Source organism: Chenopodium quinoa, unplaced genomic scaffold, assembly GCF_001683475.1.
Source record: "Chenopodium quinoa cultivar QQ74 unplaced genomic scaffold, ASM168347v1, whole genome shotgun sequence".
In the NCBI taxonomy this organism is placed as follows: Eukaryota; Viridiplantae; Streptophyta; class Magnoliopsida; order Caryophyllales; family Amaranthaceae; genus Chenopodium; species Chenopodium quinoa.
In genome coordinates, this window is record NW_018743292.1 from 257215 (window position 1) to 281658 (window position 24444).

The window sequence follows — 24444 nt, forward strand, 5'->3', positions numbered from 1 at the left end:
TTAACAAAGTTTTTGTGGAGGTTAGTCCATCTAGGTGTAGATAATCAGCATATTAGTGGTCAAAAAAATTTATCCCACCATTTTAGCACAAAATATAATCAAAATAACACTTGCATGATTGTTGACACTGTATTATACGAAGTATGCTTTTTATAATCTGGGGGGATAAAACACTTTCATTCAACACGGAACTTCTGATCCTTAGACAGAACAGGTTGCTGCAGTCTGGAAACAAAGCATGAGGATAATGAAAATAAGGTTGAGCCGAGTTGCAAATGTAAACCATGTCAAGTCATTATTTACAAAGTTAGTTGCCTAGCTATAGAGAGGAAAATCAAACAGACGGGCTAGATCTGAGGACTTTCTCTAATTTTTCCGCTTTGGCATAATCCTTCTCTGTTAGAGGTCCGGCAGGAAATGGAGTTATCTCGACAATGAGATGTGGTGTTGGGAGCTCATCAAATAGTGCTCTAACATTGTTGCAACACACACTTTCTCCATGTGCACTCTCCCTTCTAATCTGGCAGCCCTGTAACACAAGAAATCTAGTGATAAGGAAACCTGTTTTATACATATGTACCTTGTGTCCACTGGGATTTCTAATGTTAGTTATGTATGAAGAAGTTGTTTAATTTTTGTTGTAAAGTATTTCTGTTCCTTGTACCTTATGTGAAGAGGCATCTACAAAGTGATCATCCTCAGAGAGCAAGGACGCAATAGCTTTAAGAAGTCGTCGCCCTTCTGGCTTGGAAGGTATCCTATAGTTCCTCCTTAGTGTTCCCTTTGTTGTAGGATGCCATTTGCTCACCAACTTTCGCTTGTCAGCAGCTTCTTTGTCTAGTAAATGAAGAAATTGGACACAATTATTCCCTTGATCAAACTTGTGGAAAATACGTGCAACTTTAAATATTTAGATAGATAGCTAATGGCACAAAAGAAGTTGTATGTTGAACTTAAACTGGCATGAATTAAGTTCAATTATTCACCAATTATGATCATAAATCAGGAAATTCATTTAGGGTTTAAAGGGGTACTAAGATTCCTGTCCTTCTCCTAGCCTTCAATGCCATGTCCAAGGTTAGTTGCTGAATACATTTCAATGATCTTTTCAAATACGTTTTAGTTGCTCAATTCCACAGGCTAAGAATGAATTTTGATTGTTCTACATCAATGAGCTGAAGACAAATAACAACTTCAAGGAACAAATTCGAAAATCGAAGTTGGACATTATCGAAATTGGAAGCAACCTCTCATCAACAGGCAACAATATTGTCAATTTAGCTTTGCTGCATCCATTTTAGTCACAGAACAAAGGTTTGGATAAAAAGTGAACAAACCTTTATTAAGCAACTGCAATTGCACACTCTTATTCAGCCTAACTACTAATCAGTAAGTATCCTTTAACCCTTTTCACATACCACTTTCAGAGCAATGAGAAAACTTCAAGTTAACAATATTAAGCACTATGTTTTTCCATCATATACTAGTATAACATTTTCATGCCAAAAAAAGATAACAACTTTATACAAAAATCAGTGAAAATACACACACCTGGATTCTTTTGGAACTTTTCCAACCATTTAGAGAATCCCAAATCAGCACCATCATCATCATGACTAATTTCAGCATCTAAACCTGAAATTAGTGAAATCCCAATGTACCCATCAATTAAAATTGTACATAACCAACAAAAAATCATAAAAATTCTAAATAGAGAAAATAAACCCAAATTTAATAACCTGAAAGTAGAGGGTTCGATTGAGATCCAGCTAAACCAGTCTTCAAAAGAGCATAAAATACACAAAGTCTACCGGCCCACAAAATAGGGTTCTCAAGCAAAGAAGCACAAATTGCAATTGTATTATTTTTTTTACAATAAGGTTTGGAATTGATTAAATATTTGAGGGTTAATGTGTGTCCAATTGGAAATCCATGAAGAAAGGATTTGGGAAGCAAAGTAGTAGTACTAGTATTAGTAGAAGCAACAGAAAACGGGTTGTGATTGTATAACTTGAAATGGGTTGATTGCAAAGATGAGGTGGTCTGTACTAATGGAAACGCCATTGTTGTTTTCTCTCTCTTCTCAAAATTTAATTGATAATGGCTGATTTTAAAGGAACCAATTTTATGATTAAAGAGGATATTCAATTTGGATCGATTTGACCTTGGTGGGCCTTGAGGATACTATGAAATAGTGGATATTATTATTTATTTATTTTTAAATAAAATATTAGATAAATTCATAAATTATGATTATTAATACAATCTCTGAAGAGGAGAGAGAAGGCTAAGAGGAGGGTGAATCCCTACCATTGTGCATGCTATTAGGTTGGATGAGAAATTCTAAAATAAACTTCATCGGTACTAAATAGTATTTATAGTAGTATTTTTTAGTACCTACAAGAGATATATTTGTATCAATATAACAAATCTGTCAAAATTATAATAATAATACATAACAAATATTCTTGTTTATATTAATAATTTATATAGAAATATGTTGGTATACCAACAGAACACAACTAAGTACTAAGGGAGTTTATTATAGTCATATATGACTTTGGTTAATATAGGTTAGAATTTCTTATGGGAAATCAAATAAAATAAGTAGGTTTTTTTTTTTTTCTTTTTTTTTTGAGTTAAATAGACAAATAATATTTTATTTTTTGGTTTTAATGTGAAGTTAGTACAATGGAACCCCTTTGTCAATCCATATAGAAAACACGAGTCCATCGATTTCAAGTGGTGAATAATTCGAGTAATGATTTACAAATCAAAGCTTCAATGATTTCCATTGGTTAAGAGGTTGTATTTATGTTTAACCTGTGTTTAATGTTGTTATAATTTTGCTATCATTATTGATTGATTGATTGGTTGGTTGGTTGATGACAAACTTAAAAATTCATTTATGTGAATTAAAACCAAATTTCAACCCTTATTAAATATTACCTTGTATGAATATGGTAAATCCAACATAAGACTTGATCCATAGTTTAAAGGTACTTTATAATTTATATATACATGATTCAACCTAATAATAACCTTGCTACGAAATATATAAGAACTTGATCGGACTTGAAAATAACAAGAAGTCAAACTTGATGGAGCAATAATTACTCAATCTTAATTTTTGAAATTTGATACAATGACAAAATCTTGATGATTTTATAGTTTCCAATGCAATTTCATATTATTCCAAGATCTTTGTATTTAAGGCATGTAATAAAAAGATTTGTTATACTATATTACTGATTTACGAGATATTTACTTTCTTAATCAATTAGTTTTGACAAAGATTTTACCAATCCCATTGATTAGCTTCACACTATATACAAACACATTATATATATATAAATGTGCACAGAAGAAGCAAGCAATACAAACGAAAGAGTAAAAAAAAAAAAAAAAGATTAAGATGAATTATTCTAACAACCTTTGTAATTGTTACGGGGTCATGTTGGTATTATTATTAATTTTTGTAGTGACTATACACTCGAGAGCATCATGCCACCCAGACGACATAAAGGTGCTGATGCAAATAAAAGATGACTTCATCGGCGTGTACCCCTTCTCAGGATGGAACGGCGACGACTGCTGTAATTGGGATGTTGTTACTTGCGGCGACGATGTAAGAAGTGAAGGCGGAAGCAGAATCACGGGGTTCCATCTAACTGGTGAATTCGATGGCAATATAGCAAATGTATCGGGTGAAATTCCTCGGGTGATTGGTGATCTTCCATTCCTGGAGGTTCTTGATTTCGATTACCTGCCAAAGCTTACGGGTTCAATCCCTGAAACTACCGCATACCTCTCTAATCTCGAGCTTATTGAACTGGATCACGTTAACCTCACTGGACCTATCCCTGAATTCTTAAGCCAGATTAAGACTCTGCAATCCATTCAGTTTCTCAATTGCGGTTTATCAGGGACTATTCCCTCCTCTTTGTCCCTCCTTCCCAACCTTGGGAGTACTTATTCTTAGTGGGTACGTACCTCTCCACCTATTTGTTACATATTAATTGCAATAAAAGGTTATTATTTTTTTATTTTTTTTTTGAGTGTATATGTGAGGCTAGGCCTTAGAAGAGAAAATAAACGGAGTAAAATGCTATTATTTGTGAGACATAAAAAATTTCTTTTATTACAATTAACAGAGTTTACGGAGGTAGCGTTTATTATAGTTTTTAAACGATTTGAGGTTGTGAGTTGGGATATCCTTGGGACATTGAGTCATTGACATGACTCGTTATTGAAAATAGGGGTCTCATATCACAACTTCAAACTTAGGCTATTTCTCACAGCTTTTGCAATACTTGTACAATGTTTTTTCACGGATCAAAGTCCACGGTCCATTTGAAAGTTTTCCTCACTTTAGATTGTTTTTGATCGGTTTGAGGTATTTTATCATTGTTAAATTATTTATCACCGCATTTTATTTTTCACAATTTTTACACTCGCTATGTGTTTTAATAATTGTTACACTTCAATCGGTATATGGTTTTAGACAATTTAATTGACTTAAATAAAATAAGAGGTTAGAGGGGTATTAGTATTAAAAAATTGTAAAAGAAAGATAGTAGTATTTTATTTTAAAAATAATAATTTAAGAAATCAATTTCACAAAGTTGCACTGTACCATTGTCATTATTTGTAGCCCACATGTGCATAAAACAAAAGTTATACGAGTACCTGTATGTATTTAGTAGTTTTATATTACAATGTACTACTCATTATATGTTGATTGTAACAAACACAAAATATATAAGTATTAACCTTGTGTTGTTTGTCTATATTAATTTCAGACTCAACCTAAGTGGTTCAATTCCTGAAAGTTTTGGATCATTTAAGAGTGAGCTTGGACTATTAAGACTTGATGCGAACGGCCTATCTGGTACAATCCCAAAGTCGTTGGGTCAAGCAAATATAGACCAGTTATATTTGAACCACAACCAATTCACAGGAGATGCATCGTTTTTGTTCACAAGTGATAAACCAATGGAGCGAGTCATCCTTAGTGATAATCTTTTCAAGTTCAATTTCAGCCAAGTCGACCTACCTTGGAGGTTGAACTATATAGACATGTCTTACAACGAGTTATATGGCTCGCTTCCCAGACGATTAGGACAACTTTGACAATTGAGATATGTCAATTTCCGCAACAACCAACTATGTGGTAAGTTCCCCAAAGGCCGTCGCCTGAAGCAGTTTAGCCCTGTTGGTTTTACCAATAACAAGTGCCTTTGTGATGCCCCGGGATTACCCCCTTGCAACAAGTAGTTGCCCTGGCTTAGTTGTGTGTACCGTGCACTCTTAATTAGTCATGTTACGTACTATCACTTATTTCAGTAATTAGTGTGTGCCGTGCACTTTTTAAGTCAAACATTACTTTTACTTGATATGCCTCATGCTTCCTGGCTTTGAATAATAAAAATTTGCCTTTTGTGTCAAAAATCAATTACTTCTTTTTTGACTTACATGTTATAGTTATGTTAATTTGTCAGTTGTCACATTTATATTTACATTTACATCCTATAATTTGAACTTTTGCTTGGTCTCAATTTTGACCAAAACAATAGGAAATGATTAATTATTGCCTAATATAGAAAGGCTAATTTAGGAAGGAAACTATAGAGAATATTTACAAGTGAGGTTACTGAGGTATGTAACCGCATAATTGGAAATAGTAGAATCATCAATGCTTGTGGCTCTTTCAACATTAAATCTGCTTATAATTCAACTTTGCCTTTTGAGGTATTTACCTTTTGCTTTAAAAGAATGATTGTGATGATTGATATTCCACAATATATAGCTAAGTTGAATTGGGCTTGGGCCCAAAGAAAAAAACAGCAGTCTTTATAATTACATGAAACCAATAGTTCAATCAACATGACTTTTTATTACCATAGAAATTTCAGAAAGCATACAACAACTGTACAAGTAATACATTGTATAATTGCATTAGTATTTAGTATAATAATAATAAATCTAATTAAGATATAAATTTGAGTTTATTAGGTCAGGGTAAAAAGGGACTCCGGTAGGAATCCACTCCGTACCGTCAATGAAATTTCTTACTGTCCACCTTTGGGCTTCCTTTGGAGTTATTGAGATTTTGCACCCGGGGCATTTTATTCTCGCACTAGTACTACTCCCTGGCCCTCTATTCTTGTATTCATCATAATAAGTGTTGTTCAAGGTTGTGATGTTGCCTTCCCAAGGCAACCAACCTTCGGAATTGATGACCTTATCCAAATAGCTTTCCATCACTATTGTAGTAGAATACGACTTCCATGGTCCCGTTTTTTCAGGCAATTTGGGATCCGTACTAATAGTACAATTTTGAATGACTATCCCACTAGTGTCATTCATTTCAGCCCTTCCTTGCGCCGTTATAACATCTTGTTGACCGGTTATGGGAGTGCGCAAGAATAGGTTACAGTTCTGTAGGATTGCATGAGAATATCCAAACACAAAATCTATCGTCCCGTAGATACTGCATCCTCGAAAAAAATGCCTATTTATTTGGGTAAAGAGAGTGTCTTGGTAGCCGTCTAAGGTACAATTGTATAACACCGTTTTGTCGGCCACACTCCTAATTGCAACCGCCGGTCCAGCTCCTGGGCCAGCACTGTTAACAAAGGATTTATGTTTGGCCACAAACCCAACACCTTCTACGCCTATAATGAAATTGAAAAACAAACATTTTTCATTGTTAAAATGAAAATACTCTTGTCTTTCATAGGTACTGTAATTAATTCCATTAATAATTAGGAAATCCTACTCTGCGTACTAAATAGTAAACATTTATGCAACTCTTCTAAGAAGCCCATATCATTCATAGTCATGATTCAATAATAACAGAAAGGTTTACTAGCCCATTAAAAAGCCCATAATATACTTAGACCAATTAGATTTATTTTCAGCAAATTGGGCTTGTTGCCAAGAGTTTTAACTTAAACTCATAATAAGTATAAACCCATTTCTGAAGCCCAAAATTTAACTCTACATTGTACATTCCAAATAATTGAATAACTCTCTAGCCATCATTAAAGTATATAATCATCAATTAATGTAATTGACATTTGACACACAAAACACAGTAAAGATTTTATTTCCTATAAAATAAAGGAAATTCTAACTAATAAGTTCGATATTATTAATCATGCAATTATAATATATTAGGCTAATGTAACACAAAAATATAAGCGCAAAAAGGATGAACTATGTTACCGAATGTAGCCGAATCCGTTGTACTCTGATTGGTCAAGCTACCTCCATTGTAGGTGATAGAGGTCCTCTTCTTGGCATCCCATTGCCCAAGTAGTACAATATTAGTTTTTTCCTTCGGCACAATTACTTGCTCATGATAACTAGCATCTGTCAACTTGATGTAAGTTGGAGATGTGCTATAGTTTGGACATGCATTCAAGGCCATAGTTATAGTTTTGTGACTTCCTGGCACCCGAAATACTATTTGACCTCCCACTATACAACTCATAATAAGTAGTCTTAGTAGTGGTTTTAGTAGTAGAAAGAAGGTTTTGTTTAGTTTTATTACTTTGAAATAAGGCATTTTGAAGAGAATGATAATTGCAAAGGATAACGGTAGTAAGAAATGTATAGGATGATTATCAAAGTGTTAGTGTGTAGTGTATATATACACTACATTTTAAACACAAATAAAAGATAAAATATATTCTTAGACAAAAATATTTAAGGAACTATAGGTTGTTGATACTAACACTTCCTACAAAATACATTTCCTACAAATAATTTGTTACAATTATAAACCGTACCATTTAATTTCACACTAGCCCATCATTATTGATGCTATATTCGTATGTTTATTGTTCAATCCAATTCTGTTGGACCATCAATGTATTTTAGTCCATTAGCTATTTGTTGGTCCATTACTCAAAGTACTTGGACTATGCTAATGGTAGTATACTACCAATTAGGGGTGATAATCGAGTTGAGCAGTTCGTGAGCAAGTCGGACTTGACACGGTCAAAGCTCAAAACTCGGCTCGAGTTGGCTCGACTCGAATTCGACTCAACTCGATATGTTAACGAGCACGAGTTGAGCAAGCTCTAACTCGACTTGATAAGCTCGTGAGCAACTCGATAATATATTTTATTAATATAGAATTTACAAAGTTATTACCATGAATAAATTTGACACTTAATAAGAGTTAACTTATATTATCAAAAAAGAAAGAGTAAATCTTTAATAATAAATAAAAGAAAACTATATAAAGTGAACAAAAACAATAAAGGCCTATAATTTTAGAAGGACTAAAACTTTAACGAGCAGATCGTGAGCTACTACTCGACTCGACTCGAAACTTTAACGAGCACGAATCGAGCAGGTTTTATTAGCTCGAAAGTTTAACGAGCACGAATCGAGCAGGTTTTATTAGCTCGAAACTTTAACGAGCACGAGTTGAGCACATAAAAAAGTTTTTGAGTCTAGTCAAGCACCCCTTAGCTCGTGATCGACTCTTGACTCACTCGATTAGCACCCCTACTACTAATATATTTGAGCATGCTAAGATTGCTAACCACTTAGCAAGTTGCTTAAGTTTAACCTATTAAAGACTCATATAAATTGCTAATTGTATAATTCGTAGATATATATAATCAAAACTATAATAAGAGAGCATAATAGGTGTAACTTGTAAGAAAAGACATACATACATGTAATATAGGATAGCTATAGTGGTTTTATTTGTTTTAGATGAACAATAATATATACTTCGTATAATAGTTGTAAGAAAAGCAGGATAAATAGCCTATATGTATCGTAAAATGCAATAAGAGAAAGTAATGTATAGTTTTATTTCCTTATGTAGAGTACAATGCAATTGAAGAAAATTATATATAGTATTATGTAGAATACAATTCAACATAAGAGCAAATAATAGTTGTAGCTTGTAAGAGAAGAACACAAAATAACTATATAAATATCAAAATATGCCCTTTTTTTTTAAGCATACCACAGCTATAGTGGGTTTTATTAATATTAGACGATAATAATTTTTGGGAATTTTCAGAAAATAACACCATAAAAAAATCCAAATTTTGATTATAACACCACAAATAAAAACTTTTATTATAACACCACAAAAAAAAAAAACTCAAAATTTTGATTTCACCACCTCGTAACGGATTTTTGGATGGAATCCGTTAGTGGGGTCATAACTGACATGTGACAAATGCCTATTGGTTTTAAAAAAATTATTAAATTTTTTTTTTTAAAAAAAAAACCCCTAAACCCAAACCCAGCCAGCTCCATCACCGACACCATCTTTCCCCAGCCGCGCCGACAGCCTAATCCACGCCGTCGGAACCTCCAGCCCCCACCAAAACCGCCGAAACCAGCCCTTACTCTCTTCCCCCTCCCCGAAAACCACCCCAGCTCCGCGTAGCGTCACATCTTCAACCTCAAATTCGCACCGAGCAACCCCGCAACCACCTCCGCCACTGCACAAAACCTATTCCCACCCCTTTGAACCACCGAAAATACCAATTCGCACCGATTCGGTGATGGATTGTGGTTGGTATTAGTGACACGTGTCTATTGTGGGTCCCACTAACGGATTCCATCCATAATCCGTTAAGTGGTGGTGAAATCAAATTTTTGGTTTTTTTTGTGGTGTTATAATAAAAGTTTTTTTTTTTTTTTTTTTTTTTTTTTTTTTTTTTTTTGTGGTGTTATTATCAAAATCGTGTCTTTTTTGTGGTGTTATTGTCAAACTAATCCTAATTTATGGTTACATTTGTGATACAAATTTGTGATTCTTTTTTATGAGATGGTGATCATGCATGCATATCAACCAAAACTAAGTTATCATGGGATCTTGAAACGGCAATTCGGCAAATGTGTCTTTTTTATGTGTGTGTTATGTGATTGTGTACCAACTATGATGATTTAGCAAGAGTTTTGTAGAAAAATATATAATTCCTCATAGTAGTTACTCATATGAGGTTTGAGATTGTATAATCAACCTTTTGTCCTTAACTCATTTGTTATGAACTTATGATTGGTTGTTGACTTTCCAGGGGGTGACGCCCTCCTCCGGAGAAAGGTTTAGATATTATATTATAACTGAGAATCTAATTAACTAGCTAGTTTTTAATGACTAATTAACTATGTTAACGTTGAAGTTTCCAGAGGAGATCATAAGGGACATAAGATTGAAAACGAAAATTAAAGATAGTATTCACATCAATCACATGCACTACCCTTAAAAAAAATAAAAAAAAATAAAAAATAAAAAAAATAAAAAATTAATCTGAACCATATTGAACTCAACAAACAAATGAATTTACACTTTTAGTCTTGAAAGTGTAATTTAAATTGATAAAATAATAGCTAAATTCAAACCAAATGATAGTTATACATCATAAATATTCAATCTACATATACCTTTTTATATTATTATCAACTAGTTTAATTCCCGTGCGATACACAATTTTAAACAAAACACATTGTAAGGTTTATTTATAATACTGAGAAAGAAAGTATTCTACTCTGTAATTTTTTTTGTATACATGGTAAGTCATTTCTATTGTAAGCATATTACTTATAATATATATATATATATATATATATATATATATATATATATATATATATAATGAACACTTTTGAACATTAAAATATTAATATACCTGTAGTAAAAAAAAAAGGGCTCGGTAACGACAAAGGTTAAAGTATATGAAAAGTTTATTAGTTAAAAAAAATGACATCATCATAGCAAATTGGCGGAAAAAAAATTATGTCAGAGTGACATGTGCACAATTTGAAGAAGGGATGATGTCAGCAACGTTTTGTTTTAGTATTGGTTAATAGATAATTAAATATAATTGTCGTACTAGAATTACTAACCAAATTCACTGACAAAACAATAATACTACCTCTTTTCACATTATGTGTAACAATTGAATTTTTATATTTCATAGAAAATACACAATTGTTGCACATAATATAAACCAAAAGCAGTAATATAAATAACTTTATACTCGAATATGGGGGTTGTTAGGAATAATTTTTTTTTGAAACAAATTAATTCATTAATAAAAGTCATCCGGCATCTACAAATGAAATCTAAATTAACAAATACATAAAATTGAATCAAATTACGGTTTCCCTCATCAAAGCGACGATTGTTGAAAAGATTTTGCACTGTGGTACATCTCTCGCACACATCGCTGGAATATACAGCCTTTTCGAAGAAACGCTCTAACGATTTGTTGTAGCCATAAGGATAATTTTCATCTTATTCGCTTGAACGCATTTGAAAACTTGACAACCGTTGCGATACCGAACAAATCTTTATCAACAAACTAACAATAGGGCAAAAGATGATTACCTTTTGATAAACCCTAGCACACAAACAAACCCTAAACAAAAACTAACGACTTCACCGTAGGGAGACACTCCACCATAGGGAGATGGACGAATATCTACACTACTTGTGTAGATTTATTGAAATCTAAATTGCAAAACTAAAGAAAATTAAGGGAAAAGAGTCGAAAATAGTCTAATTTATTTATTTAATTACTTTGAATATAGCGTGCGCAGACAATTTGAAAGCTAAGGCAATTAATATGAATATGATAAAACTGTAACTATGATAATTAGCCTGCAGCTGCCTTATATTCTAAGTCATTAGAATGTCAAATACAAAGTGTTTCGGCAAAAAATGAGCTAACCGGGCCTTGGAGGGGTGTCTGAGAACCTCGAATTTGGGCCTTGAATGGACCTGCAAAATGAACCCCGAGCCCCGGGGGTTGAACCCGGGGCGGAGCCTCCGACGCCCAAGTTAGTTGCCAAACAATGCATATTTTGAGAGGAGTTTAGGGGAGAGAGTGGAGGAGTATGGTCATCTTAGATGATAAGAGTGACCTCCCTTTACCTTATGCCCTTTGAGGGGTATTTATATGAGTACATAAGTGGGTTTATGAGCCCTAAAATTACATATGTGGGCCGTTGAAGGCCATATTGATGTATTTGACTTATTTGGGGCCTTTTATACCTTTTTTATGGCCTTTGGGCTTATATGGGTAGAGTTACCCAAGACTAAAATGGGTATGACCATTTTAGTACCCAAACAATTAGCTCCCGAGACCCAATTCTATTTGAAAAAATGAGTTGGGTTTTGTTCCAATTTCCCAAATAATTCGTTCATAGAAATTGAGTCGAAGGACTTTATTTGTTCAGGTTTATGCAAGGCAACACTCTTGATCCGAGGATTGTAAGAGTTATTACTCTTGATCCGAGGACTGAAAGAGTTCATCCGAGGCAACACACTCTTGATCCAAGGATTGAAAGAGTTAATTACTCTTGATCCGAGGACTGAAAGAGTTCATCTGAGGCAACACTCTTGATCCAAGGATTGAAAGAGTTAATTACTCTTGATCCGAGGACTGAAAGAGTTCATCCGAGGCAACACTCTTGATCCAAGGTTTGATCCGAGGACTGAAAGAGTTCATCCGAGGCAACACTCTTGATCCAAGGATTGAAAGAGTTAATTACTCTTGATCCGAGGACTGAAAGAGTTCATCCGAGGCAACACACTCTTGATCCAAGGATTGAAAGAGTTAATTACTCTTGATCCGAGGACTGAAAGAGTTCATCTGAGGCAACACTCTTGATCCAAGGATTGAAAGAGTTAATTACTCTTGATCCGAGGAATGAAAGAGTTCATCCGAGGCAACACTCTTGATCCAAGGTTTGATCCGAGGACTGAAAGAGTTCATCCGAGGCAACACTCTTGATCCAAGGATTGAAAGAGTTAATTACTCTTGATCCGAGGACTGAAAGAGTTCATCCGAGGCAACACTCTTGATCCAAGGTTTGATCCGAGGACTGAAAGAGTTCATCCGAGGCACCACTCTTGATCCAAGGATTGAAAGAGCTAATTACACTTGATCCGAGGACTGAAAGAGTTCATCCGAGGCAACACTCTTGATCCAAGGTTTGATCCGAGGACTGAAAGAGTTCATCTTAGGCAACACTCTTGATCCAAGTATTGAAAGAGTTAATTACTCTTGATCCGAAGATAGAAAGAGTTTTACTCTTGATCCGAGGATAGAAAGAGTTTACTCTTGATCCGGGGATAGAAAGAGTTTATTACTCTTGATCCGAGGATAGAAAGAGTTTACCCTTGATCCGAGGATAGAAAGAGTTTATTCTTGATCCGAAGATAGAAAGAGTTTTACTCTTGATCCGAGGATAGAAAGAGTTTATTACTCTTGATCCGGGGATAGAAAGAGTTTACTCTTGATCCGAGGATAGAAAGAGTTTATTACTCTTGATCCGAGGATAGAAAGAGTTTATTCTTGATCCGAAGATAGAAAGAGTTTTACTCTTGATCCGAGGATAGAAAGAGTTTATTACTCTTGATCCGGGGATAGAAAGAGTTTACTCTTGATCCGAGGATAGAAAGAGTTTATTACTCTTGATCCGAGGATAGAAAGAGTTTACCCTTGATCCGAGGATAGAAAGAGTTTATTACTCTTGATCCGAGGATAGAAAGAGTTTACTCTTGATCCGAAGATAGAAAGAGTTTTACTCTTGATCCGAGGATAGAAAGAGTTTATTACTCTTGATCCGAGGATAGAAAGAGTTTACCCTTGATCCGAGGATAGAAAGAGTTTATTACTCTTGATCCGAGGATAGAAAGAGTTTACTATTGATCCGAAGATAGAAAGAGTTTTACTCTTGATCCGAGGATAGAAAGAGTTTATTACTCTTGATCCGGGGATAGAAAGAGTTTTACTCTTGATCCGAGGATAGAAAGAGTTTATTACTCTTGATCCGAGGATAGAAAGAGTTTACCCTTGATCCGAGGATAGAAAGAGTTTATTACTCTTGATCCGAGGATAGAAAGAGTTTACTCTTGATCCGAAGATAGAAAGAGTTTTACTCTTGATCCGAGGATAGAAAGAGTTTACTCTTGATCCGGGGATAGAAAGAGTTTATTACTCTTGATCCGAGGATAGAAAGAGTTTACCCTTGATCCGAGGATAGAAAGAGTTTATTACTCTTGATCCGAGGATAGAAAGAGTTTACTCTTGATCCGAAGATAGAAAGAGTTTACTCTTGATCCGAGGATAGAAAGAGTTTATTCTTGATCCGAAGATAGAAAGAGTTGATTACTCTTTCTTCGGTTCAGACAAACCATCTTCGGCAGCACCCTCGGCTCATATGGTTGTGAGCTTCGGCTGGGAGCTCGAATCTCGGCGAAGGTAAACCTCGGCTGGGCTCGGCTTCGGCTATGGCTAGCCCCGGCCAGGAGATAAGAGGTGAGCTTCGGCTCGGCAATGGTTACCGACCTTAACTTGGGAGCGGTAAACTGTACCACCCTTGGTTTCTGCTGAATCACCTTCGACTCGCCCAGAACGCCTTCGGCTTGGGCTGAAACTCCTTCGGATAGCCTCGGCTGAAAAGCCTTAGGCTTGGCCGAAACACCGGTCTCGGCTCGGCTGGCTTGCCCAGAACACCTTCGGCTTGGGCTGAAACACCTTCGGATAGCCTCGGCTCGATGAGCTTCGGATTCCTTTTGCTTATCCGAGCTATTTGCTTCGGATTTTTAGATTGGTGATAGTTTGAGCTTTTTTAAGCTTCAACAATGGTAGACAACCTCGGATCTTCTTCGGCTGCTACTTTAGATGTGATGTGAAGAGATTTGGCTCACTTCACAATACTAGCCTTGACCCCCATTGACCTCGGCATGTGTTGCCTAGGATGAAATGGTGAGTCGTTCTAGTGGTGGAGTTGTGAGCCTTGAAGCTTGTGATGAAGACAATGGCAATTTCCTTCGGCAAGCATTGAATTTACATAAACTTGATTGATTTTTTATGTATGTTTCATGCCACCTGCTACCTCTTCAACTTGGTGGTGTGAATGAAAGGCTTGCTTTTGTGAGCTTTCCATTAGAGCCACGTAGATCTAGCTTTTATTCTTCTTCAAGAATAATTAAGGTTTGACCATATTCATGGAATATTTCCCAATTTTTTTTGTAAAGGCACGAAGTACCTTGTTAGTAGTGGTTAGATTGGCGACAAATCAAAATGTTTATCTATCATCTCCACCATTTGCAAGAATGATTACCTCTTTTGACAGGAGTAATAATTTTGGGTTAAATTTGCTAGAAATTTTGACCCTTTTTCGTGATAGAACACAGTAGCCATGAATTAGTGGATTTTCATGCGTAGTAGTACTCGTCTCCCCACAGACGGCGCCAAATTGTTTCGGCAAAAAATGAGCTAACCGGGCCTTGGAGGGGTGTCTGAGAACCTCGAATTTGGGCCTTGAATGGACCTGCAAAATGAACCCCGAGCCCCGGGGGTTGAACCCGGGGCGGAGCCTCCGACGCCCAAGTTAGTTGCCAAACAATGCATATTTTGAGAGGAGTTTAGGGGAGAGAGTGGAGGAGTATGGTCATCTTAGATGATAAGAGTGACCTCCCTTTACCTTATGCCCTTTGAGGGGTATTTATATGAGTACATAAGTGGGTTTATGAGCCCTAAAATTACATATGTGGGCCGTTGAAGGCCATATTGATGTATTTGACTTATTTGGGGCCTGGGCTAATTGTTTGGGTACTAAAATGGTCATACCCATTTTAGTCTTGGGTAACTCTACCCATATAAGCCCAAAGGCCATAAAAAAGGTATAAGTCATTTTAGTACCCAAATAAGTCAAATACATCAATATGACCTTCAACGGCCCACATATGTAATTTTAGGGCTCATAAACCCACTTATGTACTCATATAAATACCCCTCAAAGGGCATAAGGTAAAGGGAGGTCACTCTTATCATCTAAGATGACCATACTCCTCCACTCTCTCCCCTAAACTCCTCTCAAAATATGCATTGTTTGGCAACTAACTTGGGCGTCGGAGGCTCCGCCCCGGGTTCAACCCCCGGGGCTCGGGGTTCATTTTACAGGTCCATTCAAGGCCCAAATTCGAGGTTCTCAGACACCCCTCCAAGGTCCGGTTAGCTCATTTTTTTCCGAAACACAAAGGAAAATAATAAATATTTGAAGTTAAAATATTCAGGTGACATATTATTCATATTGTTTCTTTATTAAGAACTATGGAATCCCTTGGATAATATAAGAAGGAAAATATATCATCTAATTTTATTTATTTTAAATTTTTTATATGTTCGAAAAACTCGTACGAATATTAATTAGTTTATCAGAGTCAATATTCAATTAAATAATTCAAGACCACTCTTAATTATTGGGCTAGAGTAAACATCTTATCAACAACTATTATGTTCACTTCACCTAGTATGGTCAGTCTAAGTAAAGCAATATGTAAACCAAAGTATTTATGTATTTTTCAACAAAATATTCTAGAAATAGTGGGTTCATTGATACAACGTACTTCGTATTAAATTTTCTTATAATATCTAATCATATTATTCGATCTTCAGTACGTCAAGACTTAGCTTTTCCAAGATTATTCATATGATACAGCATTCGTTTATTGTTTGACAAAGGATGAAGAATTGCTATAAGAGATGCTCTAAGGCCTCTAATGGCTCTAACCGATAAAAGTAATATAGAATAAAGCACTAGGAAAGATGTCAAGTTATTTAAAAGAAAATTAAAAGTTAGAGATAAATAAATAAATAAATGAAAAGAAGAAAAAAGGTAAAAGTACTTAAGTAGGGGTGGCATTGGGATCCAGTCGGGTCGGGTTCGTGTTCGGGTCAGCTACACCCCAACCCGAACCTGATCCATTTAACATTTTGGGTTGAAAACCTCAACCCTAACCTGATTTTTTGTCGAGGTTTGTCGAGGTTTGTACTGTAATGGGAAGGAGAGGTGGGTGAAGTATGAGATCTGGGAAAGTATGAGATCAACGGTGGTTTGTCGAGGTTTGTACTGTAATGGGAAGGAGAGGTGGGTGAAGTGGGTCCAGAGGAGAGAGAGAATGGTGATAAGGAGGTTATCTGGGAGGTTGCTTAATCTGTCTTCTTCATCTTCTTCTTCTCCGAGTCACCCATATGACACCGCCAGAGAAAGAAGTTCACTGGCAGAAGGAAGATCAGAGATGTTTTTTTTGAAGAAGAAGACGAATTTTTCTAGGTGAATTACAAAATTAAAGAAGACTAATTTTCTTAGGTTTAATTCATAATTTCTTGGTGTTTTAGATTTTCTGGGTTTTCTTATTGAATTAGAGTTAGTGAGAAGAACAGATAATAAGAATAAAATAAAATAAGAATAGAGGATTTTTTATTTTTTAATATTTTTGAAGAAAAAATAAAGGAATTTTTGTTTTTTTATTTTTTTATTATTGATGGGGCTGTTTTGGAAATTTTAAATAAAATTCTGACAAAAAAAAAGTCATGGTCCCTAACTTTTAGTGATTAGGCTAGGTCCCTCAACTTTGGGCTGACAAATACCAAACAAGGTGGCTAAGGGACTAAAAGTGCACAAATACAATAATTTAGGGACCGTATTTTACCTTTACTCGATAAAGATTTCATTATCCGTTATTAGTATGTCATTGTGTCGCTAATCCCAATCATTATAACTTGTTCAAGTAACAACATAATTATTTTACAATTTGTAAACTATAGTGTTCGTGTATTTACATAAGAAATATCAACATAAGCTATTTCGATGTTTCTTTTGTACAGATTTTAGATATGACAACTAAATCTAGACCGACGGAGTTATTGCATACCCATTTACCTTTCCATGACCAATTAGTTATTGGTGTAGTAGTGATTGAGACTACAGTTGGTAGGGAGGACTTGTGCTCGATCCCCCACAACAGCAGTTAAAAGGGGACTGAAACCAACCACCCATAACTGATCCCTTAATTCGAATTAGCTTTAAGGATAAACCGGATGGAACACTAAAAAAAAAAATTACCTTTCCATGTGATATATAGCCTTATTATTACTATTCCCGGTCCCACTCACAAAACTATGCGTTTCAGTAAATTTTTATTTCCACCCATCTTCTGCGCTTCAACATCTTCTTCCTTTAGATCTGACAAAGCCATAGGACTATACTCCATATTATCCCCATAAATCTTCATCATAATCACATAAAACGACACCGCAAAGACGGCCAACAATATCAAAAACCAACTAAATTGAATGTTTACGAGCGCCTTTGCACGATAAAGGGACTCCTTTTCATCACACTTGACCACTTGATGGCCTTCTTCTTCATGTATAAAACACCCTTTCGAAATCAAGCTCGGGGTCCACAAAGCGAAACCCATCACCATTTGCCATACTCCTTGGTAGATTATGCTAAGGGACCTCGTGAACGCAATCACAAAACATCCTGTTGAAAAAAATAATTTCAGTTTTGTAAAAATTATAATAAAAATATGTTGTGTACACGTACTAAGAAAGTCAAAGTAGCATGAACAATTAGAGACGAAGGGAAAATAAATAATAATTATACGTGTATTGGTATTACCTTGGTACGCGATGCCAAGGATAGTGGTGAACAAAGAAATGAAGATGACTAACTGGAGGAGCCAATGGTACTGGCCTTCGACGCCCAAGTGATCAGCGGAGTGGAGATGGAAGAGGAGGAGTTGTTGCCCAAATGCGAGGGCGGCGAAGATCTGAATTACGTCGTACTGAGCAGGGAGACTAGGGCCGCCCCACTTGTCTAGGGCAAGGGCAAAAAACGCGTAGACAAAGAAAGAAAGAGAAATGAAGGAGTGCTCAAAGTTTTGAAGGTGGTTCGAAGGAATAGTCCCGTCAGTATCGAAGGGCTGGTGGCGGTTTGGGCCAATGAAGAGCTCCATGGCAACGGAAGAGAAGCAACCTGTCATTATCAAGTAGAGTTCGAGGTACCGAAGATGGCGAAAGTTGGAAGGGAACCATAGAAGGGACTTATATTTAGGTTCTTTATTAAGAGCTAGTAACCTAAGGTGGTTAAAGAGGTGCCATAATCCAATGGCGAAGAACCCGAAACCCGGTAAGACGTGCCCGACTAGAGTGCCCATTTGAGGTGGTATTGGCTTATATTGAGAGGAAGCTAGGGAAGATGAACCAAAGAAATAAGCTAGCTAAGTTATGGTGTAGTGTAGTGCGTGTAATAATTTATGTGTTTGAGTTGAGAGGAACGTAAAGGAATAAGGGAATATATATACAAAGGGAGGGAAAGTTTAATTATGAAAATTTGTGTAGTAGTATTTTGAAAATTACAAGTTTAAGGGATCAACATCAATGTGGAGTATTATAATTGTAGTAGTAATAAAGATTTCAAAAATAACAAAAAATTAATTTTAATTATCCAATCATAATACCTCATCATTAATTCACAATGAAGGTCATTTGACATGAAGTATGAATATTACAACATTAAGGCAGCAATGTACGGAGTAATGTAATAAACCCCATTTTTGACATAATGTAATTACCAACGAGAAAACTACTAATGACGATTTAAGGGTGGTAAATCACTACATCGTACACCTAATGTTATGTAGCTCCCAATTTTGACATAAAGAAAGAATGATATTATTAATAGTGATGTCAGCTTAAAATAAATTAAATACGTAATACATGAGGTTAATTTTATTTATTTATTTTATTTTATTTTTTATTTTTATTTGTTTTTTTTTTTAATTCTTATAGAGTTTAACTACTTTTCTTTAGATGATGCCGTTGAGCACTGTCTAGGAGTAGGATAAGGATTGGTGTAGACGTTGAGTAATAATTACATTAATAGTTATCATATGCAAAATGTAAGATTTAATCAACTATGCTTTCGCATGATATAAGAAAGAATTGCTAATTGGTCTAACTAGAAAATTAATGGTTAGCCGTGGACAAAATAACTCTTCCTCTGTGTTTGTTTTTTTTTTTTTTTTTCCTTCTTCTTTAACTTTTTTACACCTTTTTGACACATTATTTGAAAAAGTAAGTAGACTACTAGACTAGGTAAATGCATAAATTAAGCTATAAAGTTTAAACACTATAAACTTATTACATTCTTCTTATTGATGACAAAATTTTGTTAATAGTTTGTTTACATCATCTAGTACAGATTGCAAAGTATCTTTCTTAAAATATGTGTCAAAATGGTGTGTTGCAAGTAAGGCAAAAGTGTAACACAATATTTGGATGCAATGTACATACCAAAATATATATATATTAATGTTATAGAATCTCTAATTAATTTCCTAATGTATAAAGTTATCTTTTAATTCTTTTTAATTTTTTAACCAGCGTCACCCATATATGTTTTTCCTAAAAGGCGCGCGCGAAGCCAACCAAAAAAAGATAAAAAGGTAAAACTCTTTAATGTTTGCACACTACTACAAATGTGATCAAGAGCATCACTAAAATCAAATCCTTTTTTTTTAATCAATATAAAGAAACCTTATATTCTAAACAAGGGTTACTTTGATTGGGTTATAAGAGACCCCTTTTTTAAATAAGATGTTTCTTGATAAAACAAACCTTTTATTCTAAATTATGTATTTCTTTGCTTGGAATATAAGAGACCCCTTTTTTAAATATGAGGTATCTTTTATTTACTCTACATATGCTCATGTATTAAACAATTTTCTTCAATAAGGTTTTTTTGGTTAAAAAATTCAAAAAATAATTATGATAATAAGCCTCCTGCCATTTATTCAAATCTTTGAATCACATTCACAGTTGGTTTTCGTATACCCTTATTCTAAGTCACTGGAATATTCAAATATATACAGATAACATTTGAAGTTAGAGAATATTCAGGTGACATATTCGATTGTATTTATATTATTGCTTATTTCTTTGGTCAAAACTATGGAATCCCATTGGATAAGAAGCAAATTATGTCATGAACTTTATTTTATTTCCTATATGTACGAACTAAGAAGTATGAAGTACTTGTATTAGTTTATAAGTAGTCATTATTTGACTAATTGATTCCAGATCACAAGGTTAAATGGTTAATAAAGAGATTCTTATTTAGTTGGCTAGATTATATATATACTTCTTATATAACCATGACTATGTTCAATTCGTCTAATCTGATCAAAGTAAAGTAGTATGTAAGTAAAAAAAAATTGTACGTTATATTTTAACAAATTGTGTATTCTATAAATAATGTGATCCATGGATATATTCAAGCTAAGAAAAGACAAGAGGATCGGATTATAAAGACTATGACAGAAGCTAGAAGAAAACTCACAGAAACATTCTTGGACGAAGCTAGCTACAAGACATTCTTTTGATTGGGACTATATTACTTCATACTTGGTATTAAATTTTCATTTAATATCCAAGCTAGTTCTTCAATCAAGAATTAGCTTTAAGGCCTTTTATCGTTTAAATTTATTGACAAAGGACGAAGAATTTCTAATGGAGATGCATGCTCTAACCAATAATAAGCTAACCACTATGAGGTTTGGTTAATTTAATAACAAAAAGATTAAAAGTCAAACATGTCATTTATTTTAAGATATTTGTACAAATATTATTGTTGAGAACAATTTTTCATCATCCATCATTAGTTTGTCATTATTTGGCCTATTCATGTCACTATAACTAGTGCTGTTGTGCAAGTAACATTTTTTTAAAAAGAAATGTGCAAGTAACATCTTTTTAAAAAGAACTGTGCAAGTAACATTTTTTGAAAATTAAAAAAAATGTGCAAGTAATATATAATTTTTTAAAATTAAAAGAAATGTGCAAGTAACATTTAATTATGCAAGTAAATAATTATGACTTTCTTAATTATATCATCTCATTGCTCGGTCGAAGTTATACCGAGAACATATACTTCACTTCTTTACTGATAATGATCTGTTTCCTTCATGTTCTAATATAGCTTGGATTTTTATCATTTCATTTTATAAAAATGTTCTAATATAACACGGAATTAATGTAAAAGAAAATACACATGTACATTAATTGTGATTTTTAGTACGTGTTTATGTACACAAATAAGACATTAACGTAAGCAATAACAATTTAAATAAGTGCCTGAGTAATATACAAAGCAGAGTAAAAAGCACATTAACCCGTAAAAAAAATAAAAAAAAAATAAAAAAGTACAACTAACCCTTGAAATTAAGGTACAAGCCAAGAAAATGATACCAAAAAATAGATGACAAAACGTCCTTCTAATTCTTGATTTCTTCCCTCAGAAAACTTTACGAAACTTCCTTTTATGTTTAGCCTATCAATAATCTTCGAATATATCAAGCTAACATCCAAAAAGTATCATCACTCATCACATTTTGGGATCCAACTTAAAGTAATTCAAGTGCAAACTTAAGGAGAATAATGAAGAAAGTTGAAAAATATAAACAATAATATTCACCACCACTAGTAACCTTCCTAAACACTATTTGCTTACAAAAGAATTCGATTATTTCTTTCGTACATACTTGATTGAGTAATGTGACAGCTAAATCCGAACTGGCAGAGATGTTACCCGTCTACCTTTCCATATGATCAATAGCCTTATTATTACTATTCCCTGTCCCGCTCACAAAACTACGTGTTTCAGTGAAATTTCCACCAATCTTCCGCGCTTCAACATCTTCTTCCTGTTGATCGGACAAAGCCATAAGACTGTACTCCATAATATCCCCATAAATCTTAATCATAAAAACATAAAATGACGCCGCAAAGACGGCCAACAATATCAAGAACCAACTAAACTGAATGTTTACGAGCGCCTTAGCGCGATGAAGGGACTCCTTTCCATCACACCTTACCACTTGATGGCCTTCTTCTATATGCATGAAACACCCTTTTGAAATCAAACTCGGGGTCCACAAAGCAAACCCCATCACCATTAGCCGTAGAGTATGCTAAGGGACCTTGTGAACGCAATCACAAAACTTCCTGCTCATAAAAATAATTTTATTTCAGTAAAAATCAACCAAGGTAATAAATACATACATAGTGAGAAAGTCAAAGTATATATTACTCGTAATAGAGACGAAGGGAGTACAGTATATAATTGTTTCACGTGTATTGGTGTTACCTTGGTACGCGATGCCAAGGATAGTGGTGGACAAAGAAATGAAGATGACTAACTGAAGGAGCCAATGGTACTGGCCTTCGACGCCCATGTGATCAGCGGAGTGGAGATGGAAGAGGAGGAGTTGTTGACCAAATGCGAGGGCGGCTAGGAACTGAAGGACTTCGTGCTGGGCAGGGAGACTAGGGCCGCCCCACTTGTCGAGGGCGAGGGCAAAAAAAGCATAGACAAAGAAAGTGAGAGAAATAGAGGAGTGTTCGAAGTTGTGAAGGTGGTTCGAAGGGATAGTCCCATCAGTGTCGAAGGTTTGATGGCGGTTTGGGCCGATGAAGAGTTACATAGCAACGGAAGAGAAGCAGCCTATCATTATCAAGTAGAGTTCGAGGTGTCGAACTTGACGGAAGTTGGAAGGAAACCATGGAAGGGACTTATATTTATAAGGTCCTTTAAGAGCTAGTAGCCTAAGGTTGTTAAAGAGGTGCCATAATCCAATGGCAAAGAACCCGAAACCCGGTAAGACGTGCCCGATTAGAGTGCCCATTTGAGGTGATGTTGGCTTAAGTTGAGAGCTTGGGATGTAAGAGAGAAATAAAGAAGCCAAGTTATGGTGTAATATTGTAAGTGTATGTTGTGTTGAGAGTAACGTAAAGAATAAGCGGATAGAAAAAGGATGGAGAGTTTAAGATGTAAAAATAAAATTCAAAGGAGTCTAACTCTAGAGAGTTCTACAGAAATGAAAAAATTAAAAAAGCTAGAGTTGAAAATTTGAATGGACTTTTTAATTTGAAGTTTTAAGGTATAAGAAAGTGTTCTAGCTATAAGCTATTTAGCTATGTGCATATGTCATGTGACTTGTGATGGTAGAGGTGGCTTGGCGTTAAAGCTAAAATTAATTAGCTAGCTAATTCAGAAAGAGTTGACTAATGACCCTATGCATATTTATTTCTAGAAAATCATACCAAACAAACAAAATAAAAGTAAAACTCTTTAATTTGTTCACTTTATTTGTTTATAAAATGACATTTTGCATAGTTTTAACATATTGTAGACTATATAGACTTGTATTAATTGTCAAGGCCAACTCTCAAATTAGATTGAGTTCAAATTCGTAGAAAAAGTTCTGTGTGATGTGTCAAGCTGAGTTGATTACACCTTTGTTTCTTTAGTCTTTTGTGAAAATGATCTTGTTATTTATTTGAAAATAATTCCAGTAGATGAAGTGATTATCTAATATAAGAAAGAAAGAAATTGTATTGTTGAGTAATATATCTATCTATCTATCTATAATTATACTAACACAGAGGGCACTCAAGCTACAGCTTGACACATGTCGCTCTATAGTTAAAACTTTCCCGCTCATTTTACTACCTCTAAATATATCAATTACATCTTATTGTGATATTAGATTCCAATTATAAGTCTAACGAAATCAATATTAATTTGGTAGACATA

At 34.7% G+C, this 24444-nt stretch overlaps 3 protein-coding genes and 1 pseudogene across 3 annotated transcripts; 1 reads left to right on the forward strand and 3 right to left on the reverse strand.

Annotated features, from left to right (window-relative positions):
• Window positions 1-132: 132 nt before the first annotated feature.
• Window positions 133-2130, reverse strand: LOC110736114. Its single transcript, XM_021916268.1, has 4 exons — window positions 1740-2130; window positions 1552-1635; window positions 665-837; window positions 133-529 (listed from the first exon to the last, which is right to left on the reverse strand). Exons 1-4 carry the CDS (start codon window positions 2062-2064, stop codon window positions 335-337), a joined length of 777 nt encoding a protein of 258 aa, XP_021771960.1. The 5' UTR covers window positions 2065-2130; the 3' UTR covers window positions 133-334.
• A 1402-nt stretch (window positions 2131-3532) lies between these two features.
• Window positions 3533-3982, forward strand: LOC110737169 (polygalacturonase inhibitor 1-like). The gene has a single exon (XM_021917546.1). The coding sequence runs from the start codon at window positions 3533-3535 to the stop codon at window positions 3980-3982; it is 450 nt and encodes a 149-aa protein (XP_021773238.1).
• A 13585-nt stretch (window positions 3983-17567) lies between these two features.
• LOC110736115 (transmembrane protein 45A-like) lies at window positions 17568-19256 on the reverse strand. Its single transcript, XM_021916269.1, has 2 exons — window positions 18469-19256; window positions 17568-18330 (listed from the first exon to the last, which is right to left on the reverse strand). The coding sequence occupies exons 1-2, from the start codon at window positions 19004-19006 to the stop codon at window positions 17954-17956; spliced, it is 915 nt and encodes a 304-aa protein (XP_021771961.1). The 5' UTR covers window positions 19007-19256; the 3' UTR covers window positions 17568-17953.
• Window positions 19257-21947: 2691 nt separating this feature from the next.
• LOC110736116 lies at window positions 21948-23866 on the reverse strand (annotated as a pseudogene).
• Window positions 23867-24444: the final 578 nt, after the last annotated feature.

Bases quoted from the DNA above. Each gene is read 5' to 3' on its own strand.
- LOC110736114 (XM_021916268.1), bottom strand. From the start codon at position 2,064: ATGGCGTTTCCATTAGTACAGACCACCTCATCTTTGCAATCAACCCAT. The intron at 1,636-1,739 runs GTTATTAAATTT...CACTAATTTCAG, and splicing joins ATCGAACCCTCTACTTTCAG to GTTTAGATGCTGAAATTAGT. The intron at 838-1,551 runs GTGTGTGTATTT...TTCATTTACTAG, and splicing joins AAAGTTCCAAAAGAATCCAG to ACAAAGAAGCTGCTGACAAG.
- LOC110737169 (XM_021917546.1), top strand. From the start codon at position 3,533: ATGCAAATAAAAGATGACTTCATCGGCGTGTACCCCTTCTCAGGATGG.
- LOC110736115 (XM_021916269.1), bottom strand. From the start codon at position 19,006: ATGGGCACTCTAGTCGGGCACGTCTTACCGGGTTTCGGGTTCTTCGCC. The intron at 18,331-18,468 runs GTAATACCAATA...TTTTTTCAACAG, and splicing joins CCTTGGCATCGCGTACCAAG to GATGTTTTGTGATTGCGTTC.